The sequence below is a fragment of the Rattus rattus genome, chromosome 5, assembly GCF_011064425.1.
Source record: "Rattus rattus isolate New Zealand chromosome 5, Rrattus_CSIRO_v1, whole genome shotgun sequence".
Taxonomy (NCBI): Eukaryota; Metazoa; Chordata; class Mammalia; order Rodentia; family Muridae; genus Rattus; species Rattus rattus.
In genome coordinates this window covers 153,610,187-153,635,131 of record NC_046158.1, presented here as the reverse complement: position 1 = coordinate 153,635,131, position 24,945 = coordinate 153,610,187, and the positions used below count along the sequence as shown (strand labels likewise).

At 43.1% G+C, this 24,945-nt stretch overlaps 1 protein-coding gene across 1 annotated transcript; it reads right to left on the bottom strand.

Annotated features, from left to right (window-relative positions):
* Positions 1-21,770: 21,770 nt before the first annotated feature.
* On the bottom strand, positions 21,771-24,166 carry LOC116900780 (antileukoproteinase-like). Its single transcript, XM_032902490.1, has 4 exons — positions 24,049-24,166; positions 23,316-23,477; positions 22,562-22,708; positions 21,771-22,012 (listed from the first exon to the last, which is right to left on the bottom strand). Exons 1-3 carry the CDS (start codon positions 24,131-24,133, stop codon positions 22,563-22,565), a joined length of 393 nt encoding a protein of 130 aa, XP_032758381.1. The 5' UTR covers positions 24,134-24,166; the 3' UTR covers positions 21,771-22,012; position 22,562.
* Positions 24,167-24,945: the final 779 nt, after the last annotated feature.

Here is a 24,945-nt window from a genome sequence, read left to right as displayed (position 1 = left end):
CCAGGAAACTACCCCTTTCACTATGGCAGGTCAACTCAGGTCGTATTTAGGCAATCATGATGTTGACATCTCATGGTCTTTATAATTTTCCTCCTGTTCTCAATTGTTAATTTCTCTGCCCATGTTATCAGGATGGCAGGATATGTAAATGTTTGTCAGCTCCTCAGCTGCCCCAAAAGAAAGGCAAGCTGCCATGGGGAAGAATCTTTCCCACTATGCTAACAGCTTTTATTCTGAGAAAGAAATATGCTATTTGAGCAATAAAGATATGGCCGCTGGAGCTGGAGCAGAACAATGGGGCATAAATCACAAATGGGGACACACACCCCCTTTGAAAGCCCCAGAAAACCTTCCCAATCTTGTAACAAATATCCAGATTATGAGCCTACGGGGGCCATTTTATTTAAACCACCATATGGAGTGTGCTTTAGATCCAACAGAAAAGTCTTGGGTACCCCCGTGACATTCCTGCCACTATTGTAAACCAGTGGGTTGTCCTGCCAGGCCAGTGGATGCTGTAGCTCACAGCTGGAACTTGGGCGCAGCACCTTCCAGCATATGAAAGCCAGCCAGGAGGAATAAGTCCTTCAGGTGAGTAGAAATTCATTTCTCCATGTTAAACCAGTTCCTAGTTGTTATGAAATATGATGGGCAAGGGGGCACCTGACTGGCCCTGAGAAATGACACCATGAAACAGATCTGGTAAAGGGGGGGTGGAGTGGTCATTGGGGGAAGGGAGAAGCGTTAGGACCTGGATAAGAATAGAGACAGGGAGGGAGCTAAGAGTGAAAAGAGAGAAGAGGCAGGAAAGAAAGGGTTCTCTGAGGATGGAGAGAGAGAGAGAGAGAGAGAGAGAGAGAGAGAGAGAGAGAGAGAGAGAGAGAACTCGTGGCAGGCAGTCCTTTTATACACAGCCCACACCTGGAACACCTGGCTTCGGTGGCACTGGATGGTGGCAGAGCATGACAGAAGCCATTGCTAGGTGTCTGGAGAGGAGCCAGGATCACCTGTAAGCTAACTTTCCTCCCTTTCTGTTTAATTAAAAATGAGGAACTAGGAAGGGTGATGGTGGAGCAGGAGTGAGGTCTCTGTGTTCTTTAGACTACTTCTTGCTGAATGGGGGTGATGTCATCTTTGGTCACCTGAAGAAAATTGGGAAGCTGGCCAAGTCCCTGGAGAGCTGGGGGTTTCACTGTTGTCCAGTTCCTGTGAGACCATCTGGGGCTGGCAGAGGGCAAACCCAGTTGAAATAGTCTGTGAGACTGGACCACAGCATATGTGGGTAACTGCTGTCCTGGATGCAGAATTTGAGTAAGCACCTGGCCTTGCAGGATCTTAGAACAGGGATAGATAGATAGATAGATAGATAGATAGATAGATAGATAGATAGATAGATAGATAGATAGATAGATAGATAGATAGATATGCAGGAGAAGATAAAATTAAGTAGGTTAAGGAGACAAAGTTTTGAGGGTACATTTGAAAATTGAGTCCCAGAACCAGGGAAAGGGGAAGGAATCCTCCCTCTGGAGTACACAATTAAGTCAGAAACTTTGAATGTTGGTTGACAGGAGTAATTATCTGGAGTCCACTTGACCCATGAGAGGTGGATTCATGTGGATTCTTTGAAGCTTACAAGTAAGTTCCTTAAGTTTACAAAAAGTTCAGCTTCACATTGATCTGCAGGAAATTTGTCCAATGTCACCCAGGAAATAATCACACCAGGCTACAGGCAGTGAGGGCCTCCTTGTGTCCACTCACACCAAGCACATAAATGAGAGGTGTGGCAATGACAAACACAAGAAAGCACATCAGGAGCCAGAAGCAATCCTGGAACAACGTTCCTGGGGCTGTGCCTTACCAGAGTGCCCTCATCACAGCTGAGCAAGACAGTGGGCCATCTCCAGGGAGCCCACTTTGCCCACTGCAGCTCTTCCTGCATGCTGTCTGCCAAGACAGATAAAAAGAACATTGAGTGAAGACCTGCATTTTATCATCCTAATTATTGACGTTGCCTCATGCTTTGTTCCATGTTCAGTGAATTCTACCAACTTGATGCAAACAGACCAGTAAGTTTTGTTGTGCAATGCTCTTCTCAAATGTTGGCATGTGTAGTGGAAGAAGGGAAAGCTCTGCTCCCTGCAGTATGAAGAGAGGGGTAGAGATGTTTCCACAGGAGTGGAGACGCTGCTGTTGTGAATGACCATAGGAGTGTGTGTTGGGAATGCAAGAAGGAATCCTGGCTGATTCCTTCTCAGGTTCTCGTCATAACATCTACCTGCAGGATTGCGAGCAGCGGGCCTGTGTGCATGCATGAGAGAGGGGGAGGGAGGAGAGGAAGAGGGAGGGTGAGAGGTAAGAGAAGAGAAAGGGAGAGAGAAGGAGGGAGGAAAGGAAGAGGGAGAGGATGGAAATGAAGAGGGAAAGGGAGAGGGAAAGGGAGAGAAGGAGAGAGGCAGGTTGTAGCCACCTAGAGACAGGAACTGAAGCAGAGGTCATGGAGGAACAGCACCGCTTAATGGCCCTGCCCCCATGGCTTGTTCAGTCTGCTTTTCGTTCCTTAGGCTTCTGTTCCCTGTAACAATCATGATTATTTAGATATACTTAAAGATAGGTGAAAGTAGGGAGGAGGCTACATTTCCAACAATAGCATGTACATAAATAAAATACTTCTTTGTATTTCTCCTTGTAGTGTTGGTTTCTATAGACTATACTTTTTATTCATTACATTTTATTTCCCTTATGAGTTATTTTTTATTATTTTGAGATTATATGATTTCTCTTCCCCTTTCTCCCTCTGAACCTCACATACATTCCTCCTTGCTCTCCTTCAAATTCACAGATTGCTTTCTCATTAATTTTTTTACATGTATGTATATGTATATACATATATAGTCCTTAATACACAAGTACAATCTGCTCAGTCTATATATCATTACTTGTATGTTATGTACAATGTAGCATTGTAATATTGTTATATATGGTAACATTACATTTCAGGGCTGACTATTTAACATTGGATAATCAGTTGGTACGGTCTGTCCTAGGGAACAATGTCTCTAGTCTCAGCATATTTAGTAGATGGTGTCTCTTTGTATAAACCTGAGGATTCCTGGATCTTCCTCCTTCCAAATTAGCATGTCTTTTGTAGTTGTCTTTGCTAAGTTTATCTTTCAGAAGCCAAGATGTTGAGACTTCATGAGTATAGATTCTGTCCTTACTAGAAGACACTGTCTCACAGCAAACCCCCTGATCCTCCAGTTCTTAAAATCTTTCTGCCCCTCTTCCACAATGTTCCCTGAATCTTCGATGTGAGAACTGGTTTTTAGATGCACCCATTGGGACTGGGCTCGACAACTCTGCATTTTGATTGGTTGTCATTCTCTGTAATGGTCTCCATGTATTGCAAAGAGAAGTTGTCTTGTTATGGGGTGAAGACTACATAGTGGGCATAAGGACAAATATTGAGAATGTAGATAGAGATTATACTGGTTTACTAAAGTGGTAGTCATGACTTTACTAATCCTGGGGAGTTGGCTGGGTTTCCAGGACCAGGCATGGTTTCCTTCTATTTGAGTGGTTCCCAAGGCCGAATAGGAAATGGTTGGTTACCACCAAGGTATGTATGCCATATGCCACTTTGCACCCTTAGGTTATCCTCATGTCAGTTCCAGCTCAGATTTTTATGGGGTTAGTAGCTAATAGCAGGATAATTTCTTATGACCTTTATGACTTTTTCAGCCATCTTTATTTCTGCTTTTTATTCCTTCTCTTATTTTTCTATATTTCTCTTACTCCCTACTCCCCAATTAGAGACTCCCTCCTTTTTCCCATTTCACCAAAATATTGCTTCCTGTGTTTTCTCTTAAGTTTGGTTTGCTGGATATAATTTTTTTAGACTGTTTATATCATGAAAAGTTTTTTTTGTTCTCAATCCTGACAGATAGTTTTGTTGGGTATATTTGTAGGTTTCTATTTTACAAAATCTAAGTAAGTATACCTAAATCCCTTAGCCTCCCTTGTAGCCCACCACCCACGAGAGTTAGTGGAAAGGAAAGGTTAATAGGGCAAAGGAGGATGTGGACCTGCTTAGAAATAGTTCTTTGGGAGCAATTCCAATCTTCATTGTAAGAATAGCAGCAGCTCAGTTCACACAAATCAGCAGCAGTAGCTCACTCTACTTGCAAACACCACTCAAGAATCAACAATTGTAGTTTGATCCAGAAGAAACCACAAGGCTCTGCCAATCTGCCCGAGTCAAGAGACGTGGCAAGCAGCCACCAGAATACCACCAGACGTTCTTTGGTGCGTTTTTGTCCACGAAGTCATGAAGAACAATGATCAATAAAGAAAGCAGGGCAAGCCAATGCCACAGCATTGATAGCAAAGACCAGCATTAGCAAAGTTCAACAATGACCAGCAGAGTGACAAGGTGAACCAATGGCACACAGCCCCAATCACTGTCTGTTGGGTTATATTTATACCTTTTCCAAATATCATGTGTTCTCTCAAGCATCTGCTCTGGCAAAAACATCACAGGCCCTTTTTCCAGGTGGCTTCCAGAAAACACCACGAGTCTGTTCTCAGCAAAAGCATCCTCTTAGGAGACAGTTTCCAATAAACATCCTATGGCACAAGTGAGTCTCCAAAGAAGCCAGAAATTTCCACTTCATACACGAGTCTAGGCTCTCCATCGTAGCCATTTAAGACTTGCAATGCATTGCTCTAGGATCTTCAGCTTTCAACGTTCCCATGGAGAAATCAACTGTTCTTCTGATGGGCGCTCATTTACATATGACTTTTGTGTTTTCTCTCACCACATCCAATGCACTTTCTTTGTTATGTATGCCCTGTGCTTTACCTATGATATGCTGTGGAGATTTTGTTTCCTCGTCTTGTCTACTTGGTGTTGTGGGCTTCATGTGTCTATAGTTATGTGTCTTTGTTTAGCTTAGGAAAGTTCTCTTCTATGATCTTGTTGAAGATCTGATCTGTGCCTTTGACAAGATCCTTCCCCCTCACCTATTCTTATAATTGGAAGATCTGTTGTTGTTTTTTTAAGATATTCCATATTTCCTGTATGTTCTTTACCTGGTTGTTTGCTTGTTTTGTTTCGTTTTTCCATATTCCTCGCTTCTTTGGTTGAGATCTTCTACTTCGTCTCTGAGCGCTGACATTCTATTCTCTGCTTGACTCATTCTGCTTTTAAAGTTTTTCTTTGTGTTTTCTGGTTGAATTATTGGATTTATCAATTCCATCCACATTTCGGCTTCATTTGTTTTCAATGTTTTTATTTCCTGATTGAATTCGGAGCAGAGGCTTAGTAGTAGGCCTTGTCACCGGAAGGGATGGACAAAGCTGACACTGGCTGTAAGACCCTCAGCTGGATGTGATGGGTTGGAAAGAAGGTATAGAAGAGGGGGTTCAGGGAGACTCACCAGGATAGACCCTGGGGAGGGATGTGGAAGATTGGGCTGGGTGCCTCATGCTTTACTTTTAATTCACTGGATGTTCCCCATTGTATTAGTCAGGATTCTCTAGAGTCACAGAAGTTATGAAATTTCTCTGTATATTATGGAAAATTATTGTAATGACTTACAGCCCCTAGTCTAACTAACCCAACAATGGTCAGCTGTGAATGGAAGTCTAGAAATCTAGTAGTTGCTCAGTCCCATGAGGCCAGTTGTTTCAGCTGCTCTTCCATAAGCTGGAATCATGAAGAAGTAAGTCCCAACAGATGTGCTTGCAAGTAAGTGCAAGCAGGTAAAGAAGAGTGAGCCTTCTTCTTCCATCGTCTTTATGAAGAGCTCCAGAAGAGGCGTGCCTCAGGTTAAAGGTGTGCACCACCACAGCTGGATTTGGATCTTGCTTTGTCGCAGACTGACCTTGAACTCAGAGATTGCTTACCCTGGTACCCTAGGATTAAAGGGATGCACTATTTTGCCTGGCTAAGCTTTTCAAGGCCACTATACCTCAAGGTCTCCATGTCAAGATCCAGGTCAGAAGTCTGTGTCCTCCAACCCCAAGATTTGGATCACTGGAGTGTCTTTCATTTCTGGATTATAGTTCATTCTGGACATAGCCAGATTGACAACCAGGAATAGCCACCACAGGTCGGGAGCCATAACTGGGCAAGCTAATACCTAGCAGGTGATCATCCTGAGATGGCCAGCATCAGACCTGTGACTGGTTCGCCCTTATTAAACAAGACTGTAAGGGATTCATTTTAGGAAAGATTCCTGCTATTAAAATGCTTTTCCTGTTGTTGTTATTAGACATGTATAACAATCATTAAGTAATAGCACATCCATTTGGAGCAGATCTCTGCAGATCTACGAAGATATACTGTCTCGTAGTGATGCTATATAGACAAATAGATGACTTCTTAAGTCTTTTTATGATCCTATAAGAATTCCTAAAATTATATCAATGATTATTAATTCTTTTATAGTGGAACTGCTATTAAGGTTTTTTCTGATAGTCAAAACTGAAGTGAGAACTCTGCCAGTCTCCCAAGTGTCACCTGTTAATTGCTCTTAGATAGTAACCAGACTTTCTCCTACTCAAAGCACATTCCAAGAGTTTGTAAAACAATTAATCAAAGGTCATAAAGAGGGAACTAACGATTTATTATAGGTGCTAGGACAGAGGATAAACTATTGACTGGGTTTATCTATACAAAACTTCACTAGTAACTTAGTTATGCTTTTAAACCTTCAGTGAACCTGTGGGGCTGTGACAGGTGATGGATGTTTAGCCAGATAATTACTCCTGGTGGATATGCATGTAAACATCCTCTGTTATAAATTTCTATTTCAATTTATGATTTGATCTTTCATATGAACTTGTGATGAACTTTGTAACAAGTGATCATGTATTCTGAAAGATGTTTAAGTGGTGAGGACAAAGAGAAAAGTCAGAACTGAGCTGGAAGGGACAGCTGGCCAGGACTGAGCTGGACAGGGACTGGGCTGAAGAGTCAGGACTGAGTGAAGGAGAACTGAGCTGAACTGAGCTAAGAACTGAGCTAAAAAGATCTGGGCTGAGAAGAAATGCGGAGTGAAATAACTTAGAGACTATAGGTAACATAAGAGAGCAATGTGCAGAATGCAGAGGAAAGAGGAAAAAAGAAGAAGCTGGAGAGAGCAGAAAGAGCAGGCAGGTTTTTCCTTAACATGGGACAGAGCAGGTCATTTCTCAATAGCAACGCAGGCTTAGTCTTATTAAAAAGAACAAGTCTTTTCTCTTACAAACTTGGGTTTAATTCATTTAGCATGAAAAGGGTAGAAGCTATTTCTTTCTCTATGCGATAAAGATTGGAGCTCATCTTTCATGCAGAATGAGTGAGTTCTTTCTGCATCGGTGCTTGGTCTTTTGCTCCATATCCATATGTAAGTATGGATGTGTGTGTAATTATGTAATTGTGAGAATGCATGCATGTGTGTATGTAAGAATGTAACTGTGAGAATGAATTTAGGCTGATCCCAACTGATTGAGTAGAAATGTATAAATATGCATTTACAAATGTCTATATGAAATTATATATGTTTTTGCATATTTTGGCTATGTAAAAGTTTTTCCTTCTGCAAGCGCTATTCACTTCTCTTGGTTCAATAGAAGTTTATTACTCCAAGCTTACCCCTAGCCTGACAAGCAAAAGGCATAGGGACAAAAGGGAAAAGGCTCTAGCAATTAATCCTCTACTTTATCTCCTGCCATTTTAGAATGAGGTGCTAAATGCCAGAGACTGCAGTTTCTGGACTCAGAGGAACACAGAAGGTGGGTCAGCTACAGTAGCAGAGCTTAGTGACTTAGACAAAGATAAGTAAATCAGCTACAGTAACGTAGTAACTTAGACTTAGATAAGTAAACTTATTATACAGCAACCCTAAATATCTCATAAGACAAAGTCTTACCCCAGTATCTTGTAAGACAAAGTCTTACCATCCACCAATGCTCTTCCCCCTCTGCTGCCTCAAGAAGAACCAATGAGAAAGAAAACTAATGCAGGGGCTGGCACCCAGCAACTGCAACCATGTTGATCTCCTTGAAGTATTTGGAAAATCTCCCTAATGTGCTCACTTTAAAAACTATCTTATAGCTGGGCAGTGGTAGCAGGCTCAGAAAGCAGAAGCAGGTGAATCTCTGAGTTTGAGGCCAGCCTCATCTACAGAGTGAAATGCGGGACAGCCAGGGCTACACAGAGAAACCTTATTTGAAAAAACAAATAAGGTTTGAGATGATGAACAGAAATGGAAATGAGAAGGGGCAGAAGTAGAAGGATTAGGAGTAATCTTGTCCTACTAGGCTTGTATGAAGTACCCAGGATAGTGAGACCCATTGAGACAGATAGGAGAAAGTGTCTGTGAAGGTAAGGAGACAGTAATGATGCGTTGGGTTCTTGGATAGAACTGGGTTGTAATCATGAAATATCTGTTGGTGAACAGTGGCACTGCAAATCTGCTTAACAATGCTAGGTTCGAAAGTAAAAATTGATGTCTATGGTGAAATCTGCCCCACAGATACCACAAAAAAAAGAAGGGAAGAATGGAAGGAAGGAAGAAAATGAAACTATACTCAGATACCTCTGGTGAGCTTAGATGTAGATATTCTTTTAAAAATTGCATATCAAATTGGAGAACATATCAAATAAATAGATTATCCACCATGACCAAGTGGCTTAATTCTAGAGAGGTAAGGAAGACTCAATATGTATAAATCAATTGACCACATACATAGACTAAAGGATAGAAACCACTTGACCATGTCATTAGATACAGAATATAGGGAAGACACAATTATGAAGAAAGCCCACTGTTGGTGATTCAGGAGCAATGAGAAGTAGATGCTGGAGGTTGAAAGTATAGGTGTCTGTAGGGCATTTACTCTACATTAGAGAGAATGTATAGACATACTGAAGGAGAAAAATATTCCCATGGATGTGAGTTAAGTAACACTTTAGTCACAGAGACAGCAATGGAAGGAGTAATGGGAGACAACTCGCTATTAGAGACCTCACATTCCACTCTGGAGTGGTTAACCCAGCTGGAACCAACCTCCAACCCTTTACCATATACATACCACTAAAGTCCTCTTTCCCTAGTGATCAGCTTCCTGAGTGAAGTCTGTATTATACATTTAAGACGTAGGCTCCCATGTGGTCCTGAAAGAGTCAGAGTTAGGGTCAACCTAAGGCCAGTGGGAAAATTCCACCACAAACCTCCTAGCGCTAAGACCCCTTCCTTCCAGGAAGAGGAGAGCCAGCTTAGTTCCTGGAACAAATACAAGCCAACTATCAGAGCCAGCAGTGACTCCGAACCGACCCCCTTGGAAAGTGCCAAACGGTCCACTGACCATGAGTCAGTTTAAAGGTCACATCACTCCATCAATGGTACCCTGCCCAGTTACTATTCTTTAAATTCTGTCCTTATTGTTTGAGATCTGCCTTTACCAAAGGTCTATAACTCCCTGTTAGAATCTGCTCAGTGTCGTCTCCCTCTTGAAGCAAGGCAACCCCAACGCGCTGGAACAATAAACCTCCTCTTGTTTTTGCATAGATCATTTCCTCAGTGAGGCTCATTCAAGGTGTCCCGGTAGAGGTCCAAATCGCACCCCACAGTCCCAGATCTTTGATTCATGAGTAACAACTCCTACTCAAATTGCTTTCCTTGGAGTTTCTAAACATCCTCAAGCACTTGGTTTCCAAAAAAAAAAAAATAACTTCCTGCACGAACTTCTTCTCTGATCTGTAATTTCCTCCAGCTTTAGAAGTTCTAGGGGCACAATGGATCATTACAAAATAAAGGATGCATTCTTCAAGCACAGTGGTAAATATTAATCAAAGACTTATTTCTGAATTTCTGGCTAGTAGTCTAACAGTCGAAGTTTACCAGTCATCCATCACAGTGTACCAACCCTAAAGCCCTGCCAGGACCCTTTTCCTAGTGTGGCTTCAGACACTAAGAACCTCCCAGAAATGTCAGGGGAAAATCTCTCGTGGCATGATTCTGTCTATGCCATTGTACCACAGTGACAAAATTCTTGAAGTTGCTTCTAATATTCTGATGCGCCTCCAAAGTTCTCTGAGATCAAACATTCCAAAGCGTGATGTGACAAGGCATCTACCACTTCGGCAAGAAAGAACCATAGACTAAACCACCCTTGCCCATATCCAAGGAAGATTCTGGTAAAAGCCAGACCTCCAGAAGCATAAACCAGCATAGAGAGGTAAAAGAAATCACTGGTCTAGAGCTGAAAGTTTGTATTCCAGCTCAATCCACTCCAGAATCATGTCTATCTTCTATTTAACCTTTTTTTAAAGCCAAGATTAAGTCCTCTGTTCCTACATGGAAATGCTAATATATTAATAAAGGACCTTACTTTCTAGACATTAGATGAATCACTTCTGTGATTTTACAGGTAGGATCTGAGCCCCCCCCTCCAAAAAAAAGTTACTTAGTTGTGCTGGTTTGAATGAGAATGGACCCCCAAAGGATCATGAATTTGCCTGCTGTGACCCCAGTTGATAAACTGGCTCAGAATTACTAGGAGGTGTGACCTTATTGGAGGATGTGTGTAGCTGGGGGTGGGCTTTGAGGTTTCAAAAGTGCATGCCAGACCCAATCTCTGTCTCTGTATCTGTATCTCTGTCTGTCTTTGTTTCTGTCTCCCTGTCACCACTATTCTCTCTCTCTCTCTCTCTCTCTCTCTCTCTCTCTCTCTCTCTCTCTCTCCCCGTGTGTGTGTGTGTGTGCGTGTGCGTGTGCGTGTGCGTGCGTGTGTGTGTGTGTGTGTGTGTGTGTTTGTGTGTGTCCTAGCCCCCTGCCCCAGCTGTAAAGCTCTCAGCTACTGCTCCAGCACCACCATCCCTATCTGCTTCCCAGCATGGTGATCAGGGACTAAGCTTCTGAAACTACAAGGCTTTCTTGTGTAAGAGTTGCCCTGGCATTGGTGTCTCTCTACCGCCATGGGACAGAGACCAAGTCATTACTGCAGAAAGTATTTGATGCTAGAGGAGGACAAGAATTGTGACTCAGAATATGAGAAACAACAGAAACCTTGTCCTTATCAAAATGGCTGAGAGAAATATGCTCAGAGCCTAGACAATCGCCCATTGATTCTAGAAGTGGTGTCCACCTCTTCAGTTACAAACACTAGGTTATTCTTTACTATGTGTTCAGATGTGTTGTCTACTCTCTATATATCTCCAGTGAAAACAGTCATGACACAACATGAATTGTTTTCTATTTGGAAGGAAATTGGCCCTCCCCAGTTCTGGATATCTTTTAGAAAATGTGTCCGTATTTCCTTACAATTGTCCCTGTTGAAATATAAATATCTCTTCCATCATTTACAATATTGATATTCTCATTAACTTTATTTCGTGAAATTATATTAACTTGATGATAATATAGTTCACATACAAAAATAAATATTGGATTCAGGTTGGCTCTATCATAACTAATATAACCTTACTTTGAACATAAGGAATGAACCAGGCATGGTGGTTTGTGGGTGTAATCCTAGCACTTAGAAATCAAATGAAGGAGAATGAGGAAGAGTTCGATGTTACCTTTGGCTACACTGTTATGAAACCCAACTAAGCAGAATCCATCACAGGCAGGGTGACCTGAGACCATCTCTGCCAGCCAGTGAAGGGGCCCTGGAACAAGAGATTGCTCCCATGGAGGCCTCTGATGAGCTGAAGGACAAGGTCTACGTAATGAATCACATTTAGAATTAGGAAAGCAATGTGGTAGAAGCAAGACAATGTCACCATGTCTACTCTGTTAAATGACATTCCACACAGCTTTTGGTCTTTTTTCTTTCCTTTTTTTTCTGCTTTAATGTCTCCTAGAGCACTGAAGATTTTTCTTCTCGTTATTTTAGAGACTCATTCCCAGGGGTCTTTTGTGTGACTCAATATCAGTGGTACTGGAGGTGAAGATTTGGGCAATATACCTTTACTTCCTCCCCAGAGGATTTTAAATGCCTGTACTCTAGAGGACCCCGTAGGCAAACTCCCATGACCTAGAAACAGAGAATGTTGAATGGACAGACTACCTAACAGTAAAAGCACAAAAGGTGCCCAATTTGAGAACAGCACACTGTCCTGCCCTGTCCCCACTCCAATCAGAGCCCAAAATATTGCGAAAATAAAACCAAGAAAAAATTTCAATTTTAATGAATACTGTATTCACTCACCAAGTCTAATAGTGAGATAAGTTCCTCATCACAGCTTAAAAGCAGCCTGTGAGGATTATGTTGGCCCACGATGGGACTGATATCCAACACCCGCCCCAACAGAAATGCTGTGCTATGAACTTGGGAAGGACGAAAGCAGCTCTCGGGTGAGGTGAGCACCCTGGCAGGGGAAGCAGAAGCTCCAGGCTGATTGCCACATCCCGGATCCCCGCCATTAGTGTTTCCAATGGCCTCCATTCGCATCTACTTATTACTTAAAACTCTGTTCCTGTACCATCTAAATAAACATATTGACAAATTTGTGGTGCAATTTGCTATTACACTATGAATTAGTAAAGCTCAATTGCTCATTGATACTGTTGTAAAGTATTGTAAGGAGTGGAGGAAGCCCTGAGCCAGTGAGGTCCTGAATGAGTAGAGAGAGAGTATCCAAAGTAACAAAATTAGAACAAAATTAGAAATTAGAACAAAAGGTCGGGCCTAAACCACCAGGTACCAATGAGTACACATGGAGCGATTGTCCAGCACCAATGGGAGGAGAGGCCCTTGGTCCTGTGAATGCTCATTTCCCGAATGTAGGGGAATGCCAGGGTATTGAGGTTGGACTGGTTGGGTGGGAATGGGAACATCCTCATAGAAGCAGAGGGAGGGGTAAGGGAGAGGGAGGGAGAAGGGATAACATTTGAAATGTAAATACATAAAATATTCAAGAAAAAGAACAGATTTTCTTCTTTCTCTCATAGATTTATTACCAAAGCATATTTCCTGCAGTCAGGTTTCCATGATCTCAAAACATATGGTGCAAGCTGCCCAGGGGGGAAGCAACTGAGCAGATTCACTCAGATACAACACCTGCACCAAGGCAGTGACCAGCAGAGAAGGGCATCTGTAAAGGAACAGTAAGCGGCACCCACATGTCACTAACAACCAACCCTGTGTAACTGACCATGAGGCCCAGGCAACAGGAGGGAACTCATGTCTGGTACTAGAAACCTAGCCAGTTTTCTGGGGCTAATGAGGTCCTGGATTTAAAAAAAAAAAAAAAAAAAGAATCTCCTGGGCTGGAGAGGTAGCTCAGCAGTTAAGAGTACGGACTGTTCTTCCAGAGGACACAGGTTCAATTCCCACTACCCGCTACCCACATGACAGCTCTCCACCAAGATCTGACACCCTCACACAGACATACATGCAGGCAAAACAGCAATGTACATAAAGACAGAGAATAAATTAAAAGGGCTGGAGAGATGGCTCAGTGGTTAAGAGCACTGCTTCTCTTCCAGAGGACTTGAGTTCAATTCCCATCAACCGTAGGGTGGCTCCTAACAATTTCTAACGTAATCTGGTGCCCTCTTCTGGCTGTCAGCCATGTTTGCAGGCAGAACATAATAAATCTTTTTTTTTTTTTTTTAAATTATTAACTTGAGTATTTTTATTTACATTTCAAGTGTTATTCCCTTTCCTGGTTTCCGGGCAAACATCCCCTAATCCCTTCCCCACCCCTTCTTTATGGGTGTTCCCCCCATCCTCCCCCATTGCCGCTTTCCCCCAACAATCACGTTCACTGGGGGTTCAGTCTTAGCAGGACCAAGGGCTTCCCCTTCCACTGGTGCTCTTACTAGAATATTCATTGCTGCCTATGAGGTCAGAGTCCAGGGTCAGTCCATGTATAGTCTTTAGGTAGTGGCTTAGTCCCTGGAAGCTCTGGTTGCTTGGCATTGTTGTTCATAAGGGGTCTCGAGCTCCTTCAAGCTCTTCGAGTTCTTTCTCTGATTCCTTCAACGGGGTCCCGTTCTCAGTTCACTGGTTTGCTGCTGGCATTCGCCTCTGTATTTGCTGTATTCTGTCTGTGTCTCTCAGGAGCGATCTACATCGGGCTCCTGTCGGCCTGTACTTCTTTGCTTCATCCATCTTGTCTAATTGGATGGCTGTATATGTATGGGTCACATGTGGAGCAGGCTCTGAATGGGTGTTCCTTCTGTGTCTGTTTTAATCTTTGCCTCTCTATTCCCTGACAAATCAACCATTCACTCCTCCATTGTTGGTGGGATTGCAGACTGGTACAACCATTCTGGAAATCAGTCTGGAGGTTCCTCAGAAAACTGGACATTGAACTGCCTGAGGATCCAGCTATACCTCTCTTGGGCATATACCCAAAAGATGCCCCAACATATAACAAAGACACGTGCTCCACTATGTTCATCGCAGCCTTATTTATAATAGCCAGAAGCTGGAAAGAACCCAGATGCCCTTCAACAGAGGAATGGATACAGAAAATGTGGTACATCTACACAATGGAATATTACTCAGCTATCAAAAACAATGACTTTATGAAATTAGTAGGCAAATGGCTGGAACTGGAAAATATCTTCCTGAGTGAGGTAACCCAATCACAGAAAGACATACATGGTATGCACTCATCGATAAGTGGCTATTAGCCCAAATGCTTGAATTACCCTAGATGCCTAGAACAAATGAAACTCAAGACGGATGATCAAAATGTGAATGCTTCACTCCTTCTTTGAAAGGGGAACATAATAAATCTTAAAATAAAATAATAAATAATAAATAAATAAATAAAGGAAAAGACCCTACTACCACTGCTTTGCTCAACCAGCATAATTACTCTACATCTTGTTCTTATACCCAGAGATCGGTGTAGCTACCACCTCTCACCAATGAGCTTCTCTTTATAGGAAATAGAGACCATCCCAGAGAACCACACTGGACGCAAAGCAGAGAGCCACAGTGTGGAGATCCCAACACCCCAAAAATACATTTGCGTCACAGCTCCCTCATCCCTAGCTCGGGGACCACACCGGAAGAAAGAGTGCAAAATCCGTAAGAGACAGAAGTCTGCAGGAAGTCTGCAGTGAAACGGCCCCTATAGAATGGCTACATAAGCAAGACCAGGACAATAGCAATATGCATAAACATGTTAATGTAGGAGGAGGAAAACTGTGTGAAGTCCCACCCCTGAAGAAAGAACTACAAGCAAGTATAGTCTGCTGAGAAAAGAAGAATTATCCCCCCCATGAAAGAGTCCTCTTATTGTTTGTCCAATACAGTGGTCATCCCTAAGCCATATCCATCACCCAATCAACTAATTAACTCAGGATCATATATTTATCTATTACAAATGTTTTATATACTATGTAGACAGAGGGGGACTGGACTCTGACAAGTTTTACTAGCTCTGCATTATCCACAAATGACAGGTTTACACACAGATTACCTGGTTTCTTTAATGACTTCTGCCTGAATAGACATCCAAATAGCGGCTGGCCCTTGTAAATAATGCATTTAAAAAGGCCAACAATTCCCGTTTGACTGAACTCCATGGGTGACCACATGACTCACATATTTGTACAATCACAGGCATGTGCTTGTGTGTACGTGTGTGCCTGTGTGTAGTGAATGCTGTCAAAGATAAAGAGGCTATGCAATTTGAAGGTGAGAAGCCTGGGGAGAATTAGTGCGATTTTTATTCAATTAAAAACATGTAATGAAAAGAAAATGCCAATAATGACAATAGCTTAAAATCAAATTTAGATAAATGTGAGACGGGAAGAAGAAATACAAACAGGAGCCCCGACTACAGGGTGAATTGCAGGACAGCCAGGGCAACACAGACATACCCTGTCTCAGAAAAAAATAAACAGAAAAGTAAGAGAAGAAGGAAGCATAGGAAGAGGAAAAGGAGGAGGAGAAGCAGGAAGAGAAGGAAGAAGAGGAGGAAGAGGAAGAGGAGAAGGAAAAGGAAAAAGAGGAAGACAAGGAAGAAGAGGAAGAAACAGAGGAGGAGGAAGAAGAAGAGGAGGAAGAGAAAAGACAAGAAAAATTAAAACAGGACTACTTAATTTTTAAAAACCAATGAAAAGGCCAGGGATGGTGGCACTTGCCTTTGTTCTCAGAAGGCAGAAGAAGGAGGATCTCTGTGAGTTCAAGGCCATGTGGTCTACATAGTTCCAGGGCAGCCAGAGATACTCAATGAGATTCGTCTCAATAGAAAGCGCGGGGCTTGGAGAGGTGGCTCAGCAGTGAAGGGAACTCACTACACTTACGGAGACACCAGGTTCTGTTCCCCACACACACAATGGCGGCTCACAGCCACCTGTAACTCCAGGTTTAGGGATTTTGGCACCCTCTCCTGGCCTCACAGACACTGAACACATGAATTGCACCTATACACATGCAGACAAAACACTTACAACATTCATGTCTCATTGTACAAAGCTTATGTCCTAGTGGATCAAGGACCCTGCACATGAAACCAGGCACGATGGATCTAATAGAAGAGAAAGTAGGAAAGGGTCTCAAACGCATTGGCACTGGGAAATATTTTCTGAACAGAACATCAATGGTTCAGGCTCTAAGATCAACTATTGACAAATGGGATGTCATAAAATTGAAAAGCTTCTGTAAGGTGTAGGACAGTGTCAATGGGAGAAACTGACAAACTACACATTGGAAAAAGTCCTTTACCAACCCGATATCTGATAGAGGACTGCTATCCAAAATATACAAAGAACTCAAGAAGAACCAAATAACCTTATTAAAAATGGGGTGCAAGCTAAACAAAGAATTCTCAGGTGAGGAATCTCGAATGGCTGAGAAGCACCTACAGAAATGTTCAAAGTCCTTAGTCATCAGGGAAATGTGTGTTCTTTTGTGACTGGATTACCTCACTCAGGAGGATATTTTCTAGTTCCATCCACTTGTCTATGAATTTCATGAAGTCACTGTTTTCAATAGCAGAGTAGTACTCCATTGTGTAAATGTACCACATTTTCTGTATCCATTCTTTTGTTGAGGGACATCTGGTTCTTTCCAGCTTCTGGCTATTATAAATCAGCCTGCTATGAACATAGTGGAGCATGTGTCCTTGAGCCTGATATTAACCAGAGCCATCGTCACCCAACTACTGGTCCTTCTTTGCACACTGGAGCCCTCTGCTGGCCTCATGTAGGATTACAGTCTGAAGCCTGTACAGCAACAGAGAGGAAATATTTTTAAGTCATATATTCATTCAGAGGTTGATATCAAGCACATAAACAATTTAAATCACTCAACAGGTAGAAACAGCGTAGTTTTTGAATGTATCTTATAGTGTAGTATAGAATGCCATGTTATTAGCATGAGAACTCGGGCATAAACAAGAAAGGAACAGTTATGGTTTAATAGTGATGTGTCTGCATTTCAAGTTGACAAAGGATCCATTTTCTGTTAACTTGACACAACATAGACTTATGTGGGGGGAGGAAACTCCAATCGAGAAGATACCTCTATCATATTGGCAAATCTGTGGAATATTTTCTTGATCCATGATTGATGTGGGAGGGCCCAGCTCACTGTGGGAGGGGCCACTCTAGGGACCCTGGACCTTGGTTGTAGAAAAGACAAGCTGAGCAAGCCAGTGAGCAGCATTCCTCCATGCTCTCTGCTTCAGTTCCTCCTTCTCTGCTTTGGGTTTCTGTCTTGTCTTCCCTTACTGATCATCTGTGAACCAAGAATTGTAAACCAAATAAACCTTTTGTTGCCCCTCCCTCAACAAAAATTGAACATAAGCAAGGTATCTGATTATGTATATCTCCAAGAAAGAGATATAAACGATCAGCAAATATATGAAGAAAATATCCACTGGCGCTAATGGCTATGGAGATGCAGAATAAAATGCCAGTTTCACGGCACATCCATTGGAGTGAATGCTGGCAACAAGATGGGCCAAACATTGGTAAGGATATAGAAACCAGAGCAACCCTGTACAGGGCACTGATGAAGATGTAAACTGCTGCACCAGTGCTGGAAAACTTTCTACAGGCTTCTCCAAAAGTCAAAACTACATATAGTCAGAGGTGGACACACATCCCTTTAATCCCAGCACTTGGGAGGCAGAAACATATAATTCTTCATGAGTTTGAGGACAGCCTGGGATGCAGAGTGAGACTCTTTTTTAAAGAAAATTAGAATAAAAACACCCATTGTTCACATACTGAAAAAAACAAGTTAAAAATCAAGCTACCATAAAGTCCAGTAATCCCAGTTTTCTGTATGTGTGGAAATTGATTCGAAATCAGTGGGGTAAAGAGCAGAATACATGCGAATTTATTACCCAGGGGGCACCTGGTCGAGGTAAGTGTCTGTCAGTATAAGAGAAGACAGGGGTGTGTGGCATTTAAAATGAAATACTATGTGTAAAATGAATATTTTAATATAAATGTAATCAATGAATTAATCTGGCAGCTGTATTTCTTTACCTTTTCTAGTCCTCAATAATCATACAAAGAAGCCATAATTTATTTCAAGCAACCCCTCAATATCTCATCAGTTAAATGATCTGCCTTAACCCCTTATGCTAATCTGGCTACCTCTCAGCCCCAGCCCCACCATACTTTAATATTGTTCTAGCTCCCTCTGCTTCAGATGTTTCTTCTCATGGTGTCTTCTTAGACCTTCTCCTCATGGCCAATTTGAATCTCCCTCTTTCTCTCCTCCCCTGGCTGATTGAAGTTTCCACCCTATTCTCTCTTCTGCTCAGCCATTGGATAATCTGCATTTTTTGACAAGGCAGAGGATAAATGGTAAGACTTTTTTACACAAACTTGAGACCTAAGCATTACAACACAGTATCCGATTGAAACAAGGGATGAGGACAGAGAAATCAGCATTTGGATAACACAAGGATAGTCCTTACTCAGTGCAAATCCGTTACTCCTACAACTATCCTAGCAGGGCTGAATGTGTGTCAAAGGTGTTGTGGTGAGGTTGGTGTTTGCATTGCTCCTTTGGTAGCCTGCAGAGTACCTTCCCACACCAAAGACACTGGAATATACGGGTAAAGGCTCCACATAGGCACAGCCTGACCTCTCCATGGTCAATGAGTTGTGTGACTGTTGTGCTCAGCAACTTTTACCAAGGACGACCCATTGCCTTAGCAGCTCAGGGGTTGTTTGACGATTTCCATGGGACAGCCTTGGCCAACAACTCAACTGAATGAAATCCACACCCAGTACTGGAAGCCTCATTGGGTGACGGGAGTTGGCCAGTTGTGGCTCCATTACTGCCATTATTAGAATACCTCATTAGGATGGCCTTCCTATATTTAGGAAGTTTCCCTGCATTAGGTTTCTATTCCCACCCCGTAAATGCCCCCCAATTCTAGCTTTCTCTCTCCAAATTTCCTCCCTCAACCCTACTTCTCCTCCCATTCCCTTCCTAATCTATAAAATTATAAAGTCTATTCTATTCCCCACTCTCAGGGAGACCCATGTTTCTCATCCCTTCCTGTCTACCTGATGTCTCTTGGTGTATAAGTTGTAGGTAGGCTATATTTAATGGCCAACATCCACATGAAGGAACCGCCTACTATATGCATCTTTCTGGGTCTGGATTACGTCACTTAGGATGACAATTTTTTATTTTATCATTTCTGATCTCCTAGAGAACTCTGACAATGGATATGTTTATTGGCTAAAACCAATTATCCCATATTGTGTACATGTACTAAAACATTGCACCACCTCTATCAATATGAACAATTACAACTTGTCAATTTAAAAAACAGAAACATTGTATTGTATCCCATAAATATACACGACTAAATTTGCCGACTCTAAAAGAGCAGATACAAATCAAGCGATTAATTATGTTGGGGAAATAAAAAACAAATAATGGCTAGAGATTATCATTCCAGTAAGTAAATGTTTTATCCCTAAAACTTTATTGTTTTAGGGATTTTGTTTTATGGCACAGTGTGTTTCTTCCTTTCTTAATGTCTGCTATCTCTGATTGTTGATTAAAATGCTTGAGAATTCTATGTAGGCTGTGTGTTCAGCAACTTTGATGTATCTTAGTTTACTAATGTTATTGAGTCTTAAATTGCCAAATTAAAACGATAATATTTAAGATAGGCGTGATGAGACGCCCACACCCATAATCCCAGCACTTAGGAGGTAGAGGCAGGAGCATCAGAAGTGTGAGGCCAGCTTCAGCTACATTAGACTCTCTTTCTCCCTCCCTCCCTCTGCCTCTCTCTCTCTCTCTCTCTCTCTCTCCCCCCCACACACACACACACACACACACACACACACACACACACTCACACACACACAGTCTCTGTCTTGTCTCTGTCTCTCTCTGTGTGTCTCTGTCTCTCTCTGTCTCTCTCTGTCTCTCTCTCTCTCTCACACACACACACACACACACACACACACACACACACAGAGACACAATTAAAAATAGAAATAAGACATGACCATGTGATAACTTTCTTCCCTGACTTATACGCTCTGTCGGTGTAGCATCCTGTGTTGCTTTAGACATCTTTACACTGCTGGAAAACTGTTTCCCTCATTGTTTTCTACCTCAGTGAGAAGTCTACCAGACACTTAGCTTAATGTATGTGTTTATAATATAGGTTGGGGTGCGTTTCTTCTGCATGTTCATTTCTAGTCTTAATCTTTTTAATTTTACTTAGAATTGCATTTATGTGTGTGTTTTATGTATAACAAGTATTCTATCCACATGTACACCTGCATGACAGAAGAGGGCACCAGATCCCATTACAGCTGGTTGTGAAACACCATGTGGTTGCTGGGAATTGAACTCACAACCTCTGGAAGAGCAGCCAGTGCTCTAACCGCTGAGCCATTCCCCCGGCCCTCTAGTCTTAATCTTAATAAAGCAGTCACACTCACAACAAACTGTTTGAAACACTCCAAACCTCTGGCAAATTCTAATTTGTCATGTTTTTCTGCCATCACCACAGTCACCCTCAGAGCATACAAGGACTCGAACCTGTCTTCTCTTCTGCAGCCTATGTTCAGTAGAACTATAAATGGGGAGGGGTACTAGGAGATAGGGTATGGGAACACGGTGCTGACTGAACAAGCATGAAGAACTCAGTTCAAGTCCCCAGAACCCACATACAGAGCCGGGCGTTTTCCTATAACCACAGTAATTGGAGGAAGGGGATGGGCAGATCTGAGCACCTGCCCGTTGGCCAGCCAGCCAGCCTGATCGGTCAGCTTGTGGTTCACTATAGAGATCCTGGCTCGAGGTAATAATCAGAAAGTGACAGAGGAAGTGTAGGGTGTCCTATTCTCTCCTTTAAAGGCACAAATGAGTAAGCATACTGCACATATGTGCACACACACACATAGACCACATTTTGGTAACAGCAGGTGGCAATAAGTGGCTATTGTATGTGAATGCACTCTGGTAGAGCGTGCGTGCGCGCGCGCGCACACACACACACACACACACACACACACACACACACACACACACACACACTTGGCACCACTCTGCAACCTCTGATGCTCTCCAGGTGGGAAGAGAGTGGTTTCTGTTGCCACTTTGCAGATAAAAACGTAACACTGGGAAGGTAAAGAAACTCTTCCAAATGCCATAGAGTCAGTGCCCTTAGATTGATACTGTGAATTCAAGACTGTTCGAGCCTGGAATCCTCCTCCATATCCTCCAAGAATGTAAGAAGGAGGCCTCATGCTCAATCCTTCCCTTATTGGTGGCTGCCACACCCATGCCCTCAGTGAATCACAGAGTCAGGGTGTGCTTAGAGAAATGATTGCCTTTATTTATTTGCTCTCCAACAGCATTTCCTTAGGGCTTGATGAATGCTGACATGGGACAAAAAGAGATGTTGGCGGCAGAAATAAACATTATTCAAATGTCCAAGCCTGGGCACTCCAGAGCACCGGAACCCGGAACCGGGAAACCTGAGAGCAGGGAAGTAGTTTCCAGAGCACATAGAGCACGGGTCCAGAGCAGTTTCCAAATGTCAGGAATCAGACTACAAGAGAAAATAAGATAAGACCCTCAATATAGGAGCCAGTGAAATCCTTTCTATACAGTCCTTGTAAGGGAGTGGGCTGAGAAAGAGGAAACCGTGAAGTGGGGCTGTGCTTGAGAGGTCTTGGGATTTCAGGAGAATAGGTTCAAGTCTCGTTGTCATGGGAAAACTTAAAGCTCTGAGCACTGAAGAGGACATTTCTCAGATTATACCTATCCTTTGTGCTCTGACCAGAGACACCATGAAGTATAGAACCTGGGTAACACATAATATACACAGTGCCTTTGCAAAACATTTCAACTTCAGCATTTCCATTCTACAAGCAAAGAGATTCAGTCATTACGCAGACAGGGTACAGTAGAGTCAAAGTCTCAGGAAATTCTAAGCTTTGCCCTAAGAAATAGAGGACAGCTCCCTTAAAGGACAAACAGACAGGGGCTCTCTTGATTAGAGTAGAATCTCCTGGTGCATAAGTCTTGAGCTCTGGAACCTTGCCACAGAACAGGGTTGGAGAGAACCGAGATCTATGTACACCAGCCCACTCCTTACCTTACACTGGGGGAAGGCAGACTTTCCCACACATGCCCTCACAACATTTGTATTTGCCATCACACTGGCCATCATTCTGGCACTTATTGGGAGGGTTAAGCATCAGACATTTTCCTTGAAATTTGAGGCACCTCCCAGGCTTCTTCACTGGTGAGAAAAGATTCATAGGGGATCTTGAACTTCAGGCACTGCATCTCCACTTCATGAACCCAATGTCTCCTGCCCAAGCAAGATCATCCCCATCCACCCCTCACCTCCATCACCTCCACCCCAACATGTCTCCTGAAGGAGTACCTGGTTCCTCTCTATGGTCTACTCTAATGTCTAGACTCCAGCCAGTGCAGGGGACTGGCTGTCCAACCTGACAGGGTTGAATGGTTTCCATTAAGCTGTAGAATGCCTAATGCCCAGTGATTTCTTATAAACCTTCATCTTCACAGAGTGGCTGCTTCAGACAAGTGGCTCTCCCTGCCCACGGCATCAAGATGCGTTGGCTAACTGACATCTTGGACCCAACAGCTCTGAGAAACAAGGATGCCTGGGGGGACCCCTTCATTCACTCAGCCCCCTTCAGGGCTGTCTCTTTTCTCTTTTTTTTTTTTTTTTTTTTTTTTTTTTTTTTTTTTCCGGGGCTGGGAACCAGAACCCAGGACCTTGCGCCTAGAGCAAGCGCTCACCACTGAGCCAAATCCCCAACCCCTCAGGGCTGTCTCTTGATGCTCATTTTCCTCTACCTAGTTTCCCTCTGGCTCACCTGGTCCACGAATGGGAACGGGATTCAGGCATTTGAGACCACAGGCATCTTGGCAGCACCTCTGCTTTCCTGGGCATCCCCAGTCATTACTGCACTCTGGTTTTGCACGTTGACGGCACTGGACAAGCTTTCTGGCAGGGCAGGCTCCAATTTTGATAGCATCTAAAGAGAAGATCAAGATGTTAGGAGGGCATGGACCATCATTATTCCTCGACAAAGGTCTACATCTCAGAATACAGACCCTCATTCCAATGGCGGACAACTTCAAAGAGAAATACCCCGCTGACCCAGAGGGAACAGACAAACTTGGTCAAACAAGACATGTGACCAGGAGAAATCAGAGACTGAGGATAAAAGGCACAGAGCTCCCACTCAAGTTTTTCTACCTCAGGGCTAAGCTAGACCTCATAAAGACAGAAGGGGAGAGTAGGGATAATGGAGACCAAGAGAAATAAATATGAAGGGAAGGAATAAGGTGCTGAGAACTAAAGCCAGAGGCAGAAACAGAAAGACTGAGGGACCAGGAGCTGTGTGAGACCTGAGCCGACAGAATGTCTGCATAATAAGAGCAGCATCTCCACGTGCCTTGAAGCCTCATACAGACATCAGACCTCAGTGAGACACGGAGGTCTCCCTTAGGTCCAGAGTAAGGAGAGAAAGATCCTATAGAAGGAAACACACCCAAAACCATCAGGAGCCCCAGCAGTGTTGGACCAAAGTAACGCCCACTCACCATTTTTGCCTCCTTCCACACTCCAGGGTGCCAGGACACCCAGAGCAAGGAGCACCATGAGAGGGAAGAGGCCGCTGGACTTCATGGTGAAGGCAGGGTAGCTCTGATGAGCAGTCCCAAGTTCACTATTTATGTCTTTACCAGTAGGCGTGGCCCCAGTGGAATTTATTTGGCCCCTCCCACCTGCTATTGCGTAGGCAGGAAGCTTAGCCACAGAACAGAAATCTTGATGCTACAGAAGTAGGTGGTGGACTTTCTGTTTCAGGCAGGACAATGAGGCCATCAGAGTAACCACCTGAGATCTGAAATTGATAGAAGCAGGATTGGAAGTTGTCAGCAGACACTCCAGGTGACCACCTGAGCCCTGAGCATTGTGAAGTCCCCAAGTCTTGAGAAGAGCAGAAAGGGACAGTCACAAAAGGTTACCCAACCTGAAGCTGAGACATCAGACGTGGACTCTCAGCTGAAACTCTGCCATACACCTCTATTTTTTTTTCATGTTCCTGGACTTTCTGGGGTTTTGAAACTCTAACCTATTGCTCAATACAAATTCCTTCTGGAGATGAAGATGACACATGGCTCAGCCAACCAATGTTTATTTCTGCAAAATTGTTTGCACCGCTGTTTGCCCGGTGCCCATTCCATGGCTGGACCGCAGACAGCCGACCATAAACAAATGAAAGTTACACACAGAAGGACCTTGCCTTCAGCAAATCTTGTAGGAGCTCAGTCTTAGGCATGAAATGACTTGGGGCTGCTCCTGAGATGAAGGGTTTGAAATGAACCTTAAAGTAATGAATGAATAACTAATTCATTCATTCAATTGCCAATACAGATCATTGACATGGAGTGGAGTAGAGATGGGGCCTCTTACTAATCAGTGCCATCATCATTGAG

Bases quoted from the DNA above. Each gene is read 5' to 3' on its own strand.
- LOC116900780 (XM_032902490.1), bottom strand. From the start codon at position 24,133: ATGAAGTCCAGCGGCCTCTTCCCTCTCATGGTGCTCCTTGCTCTGGGT. The intron at 23,478-24,048 runs GTGAGTGGGCGT...TCTTCTCTTTAG, and splicing joins TGTGGAAGGAGGCAAAAATG to ATGCTATCAAAATTGGAGCC. The intron at 22,709-23,315 runs GTGAGCCAGAGG...TTTTCTCACCAG, and splicing joins CGTTCCCATTCGTGGACCAG to TGAAGAAGCCTGGGAGGTGC.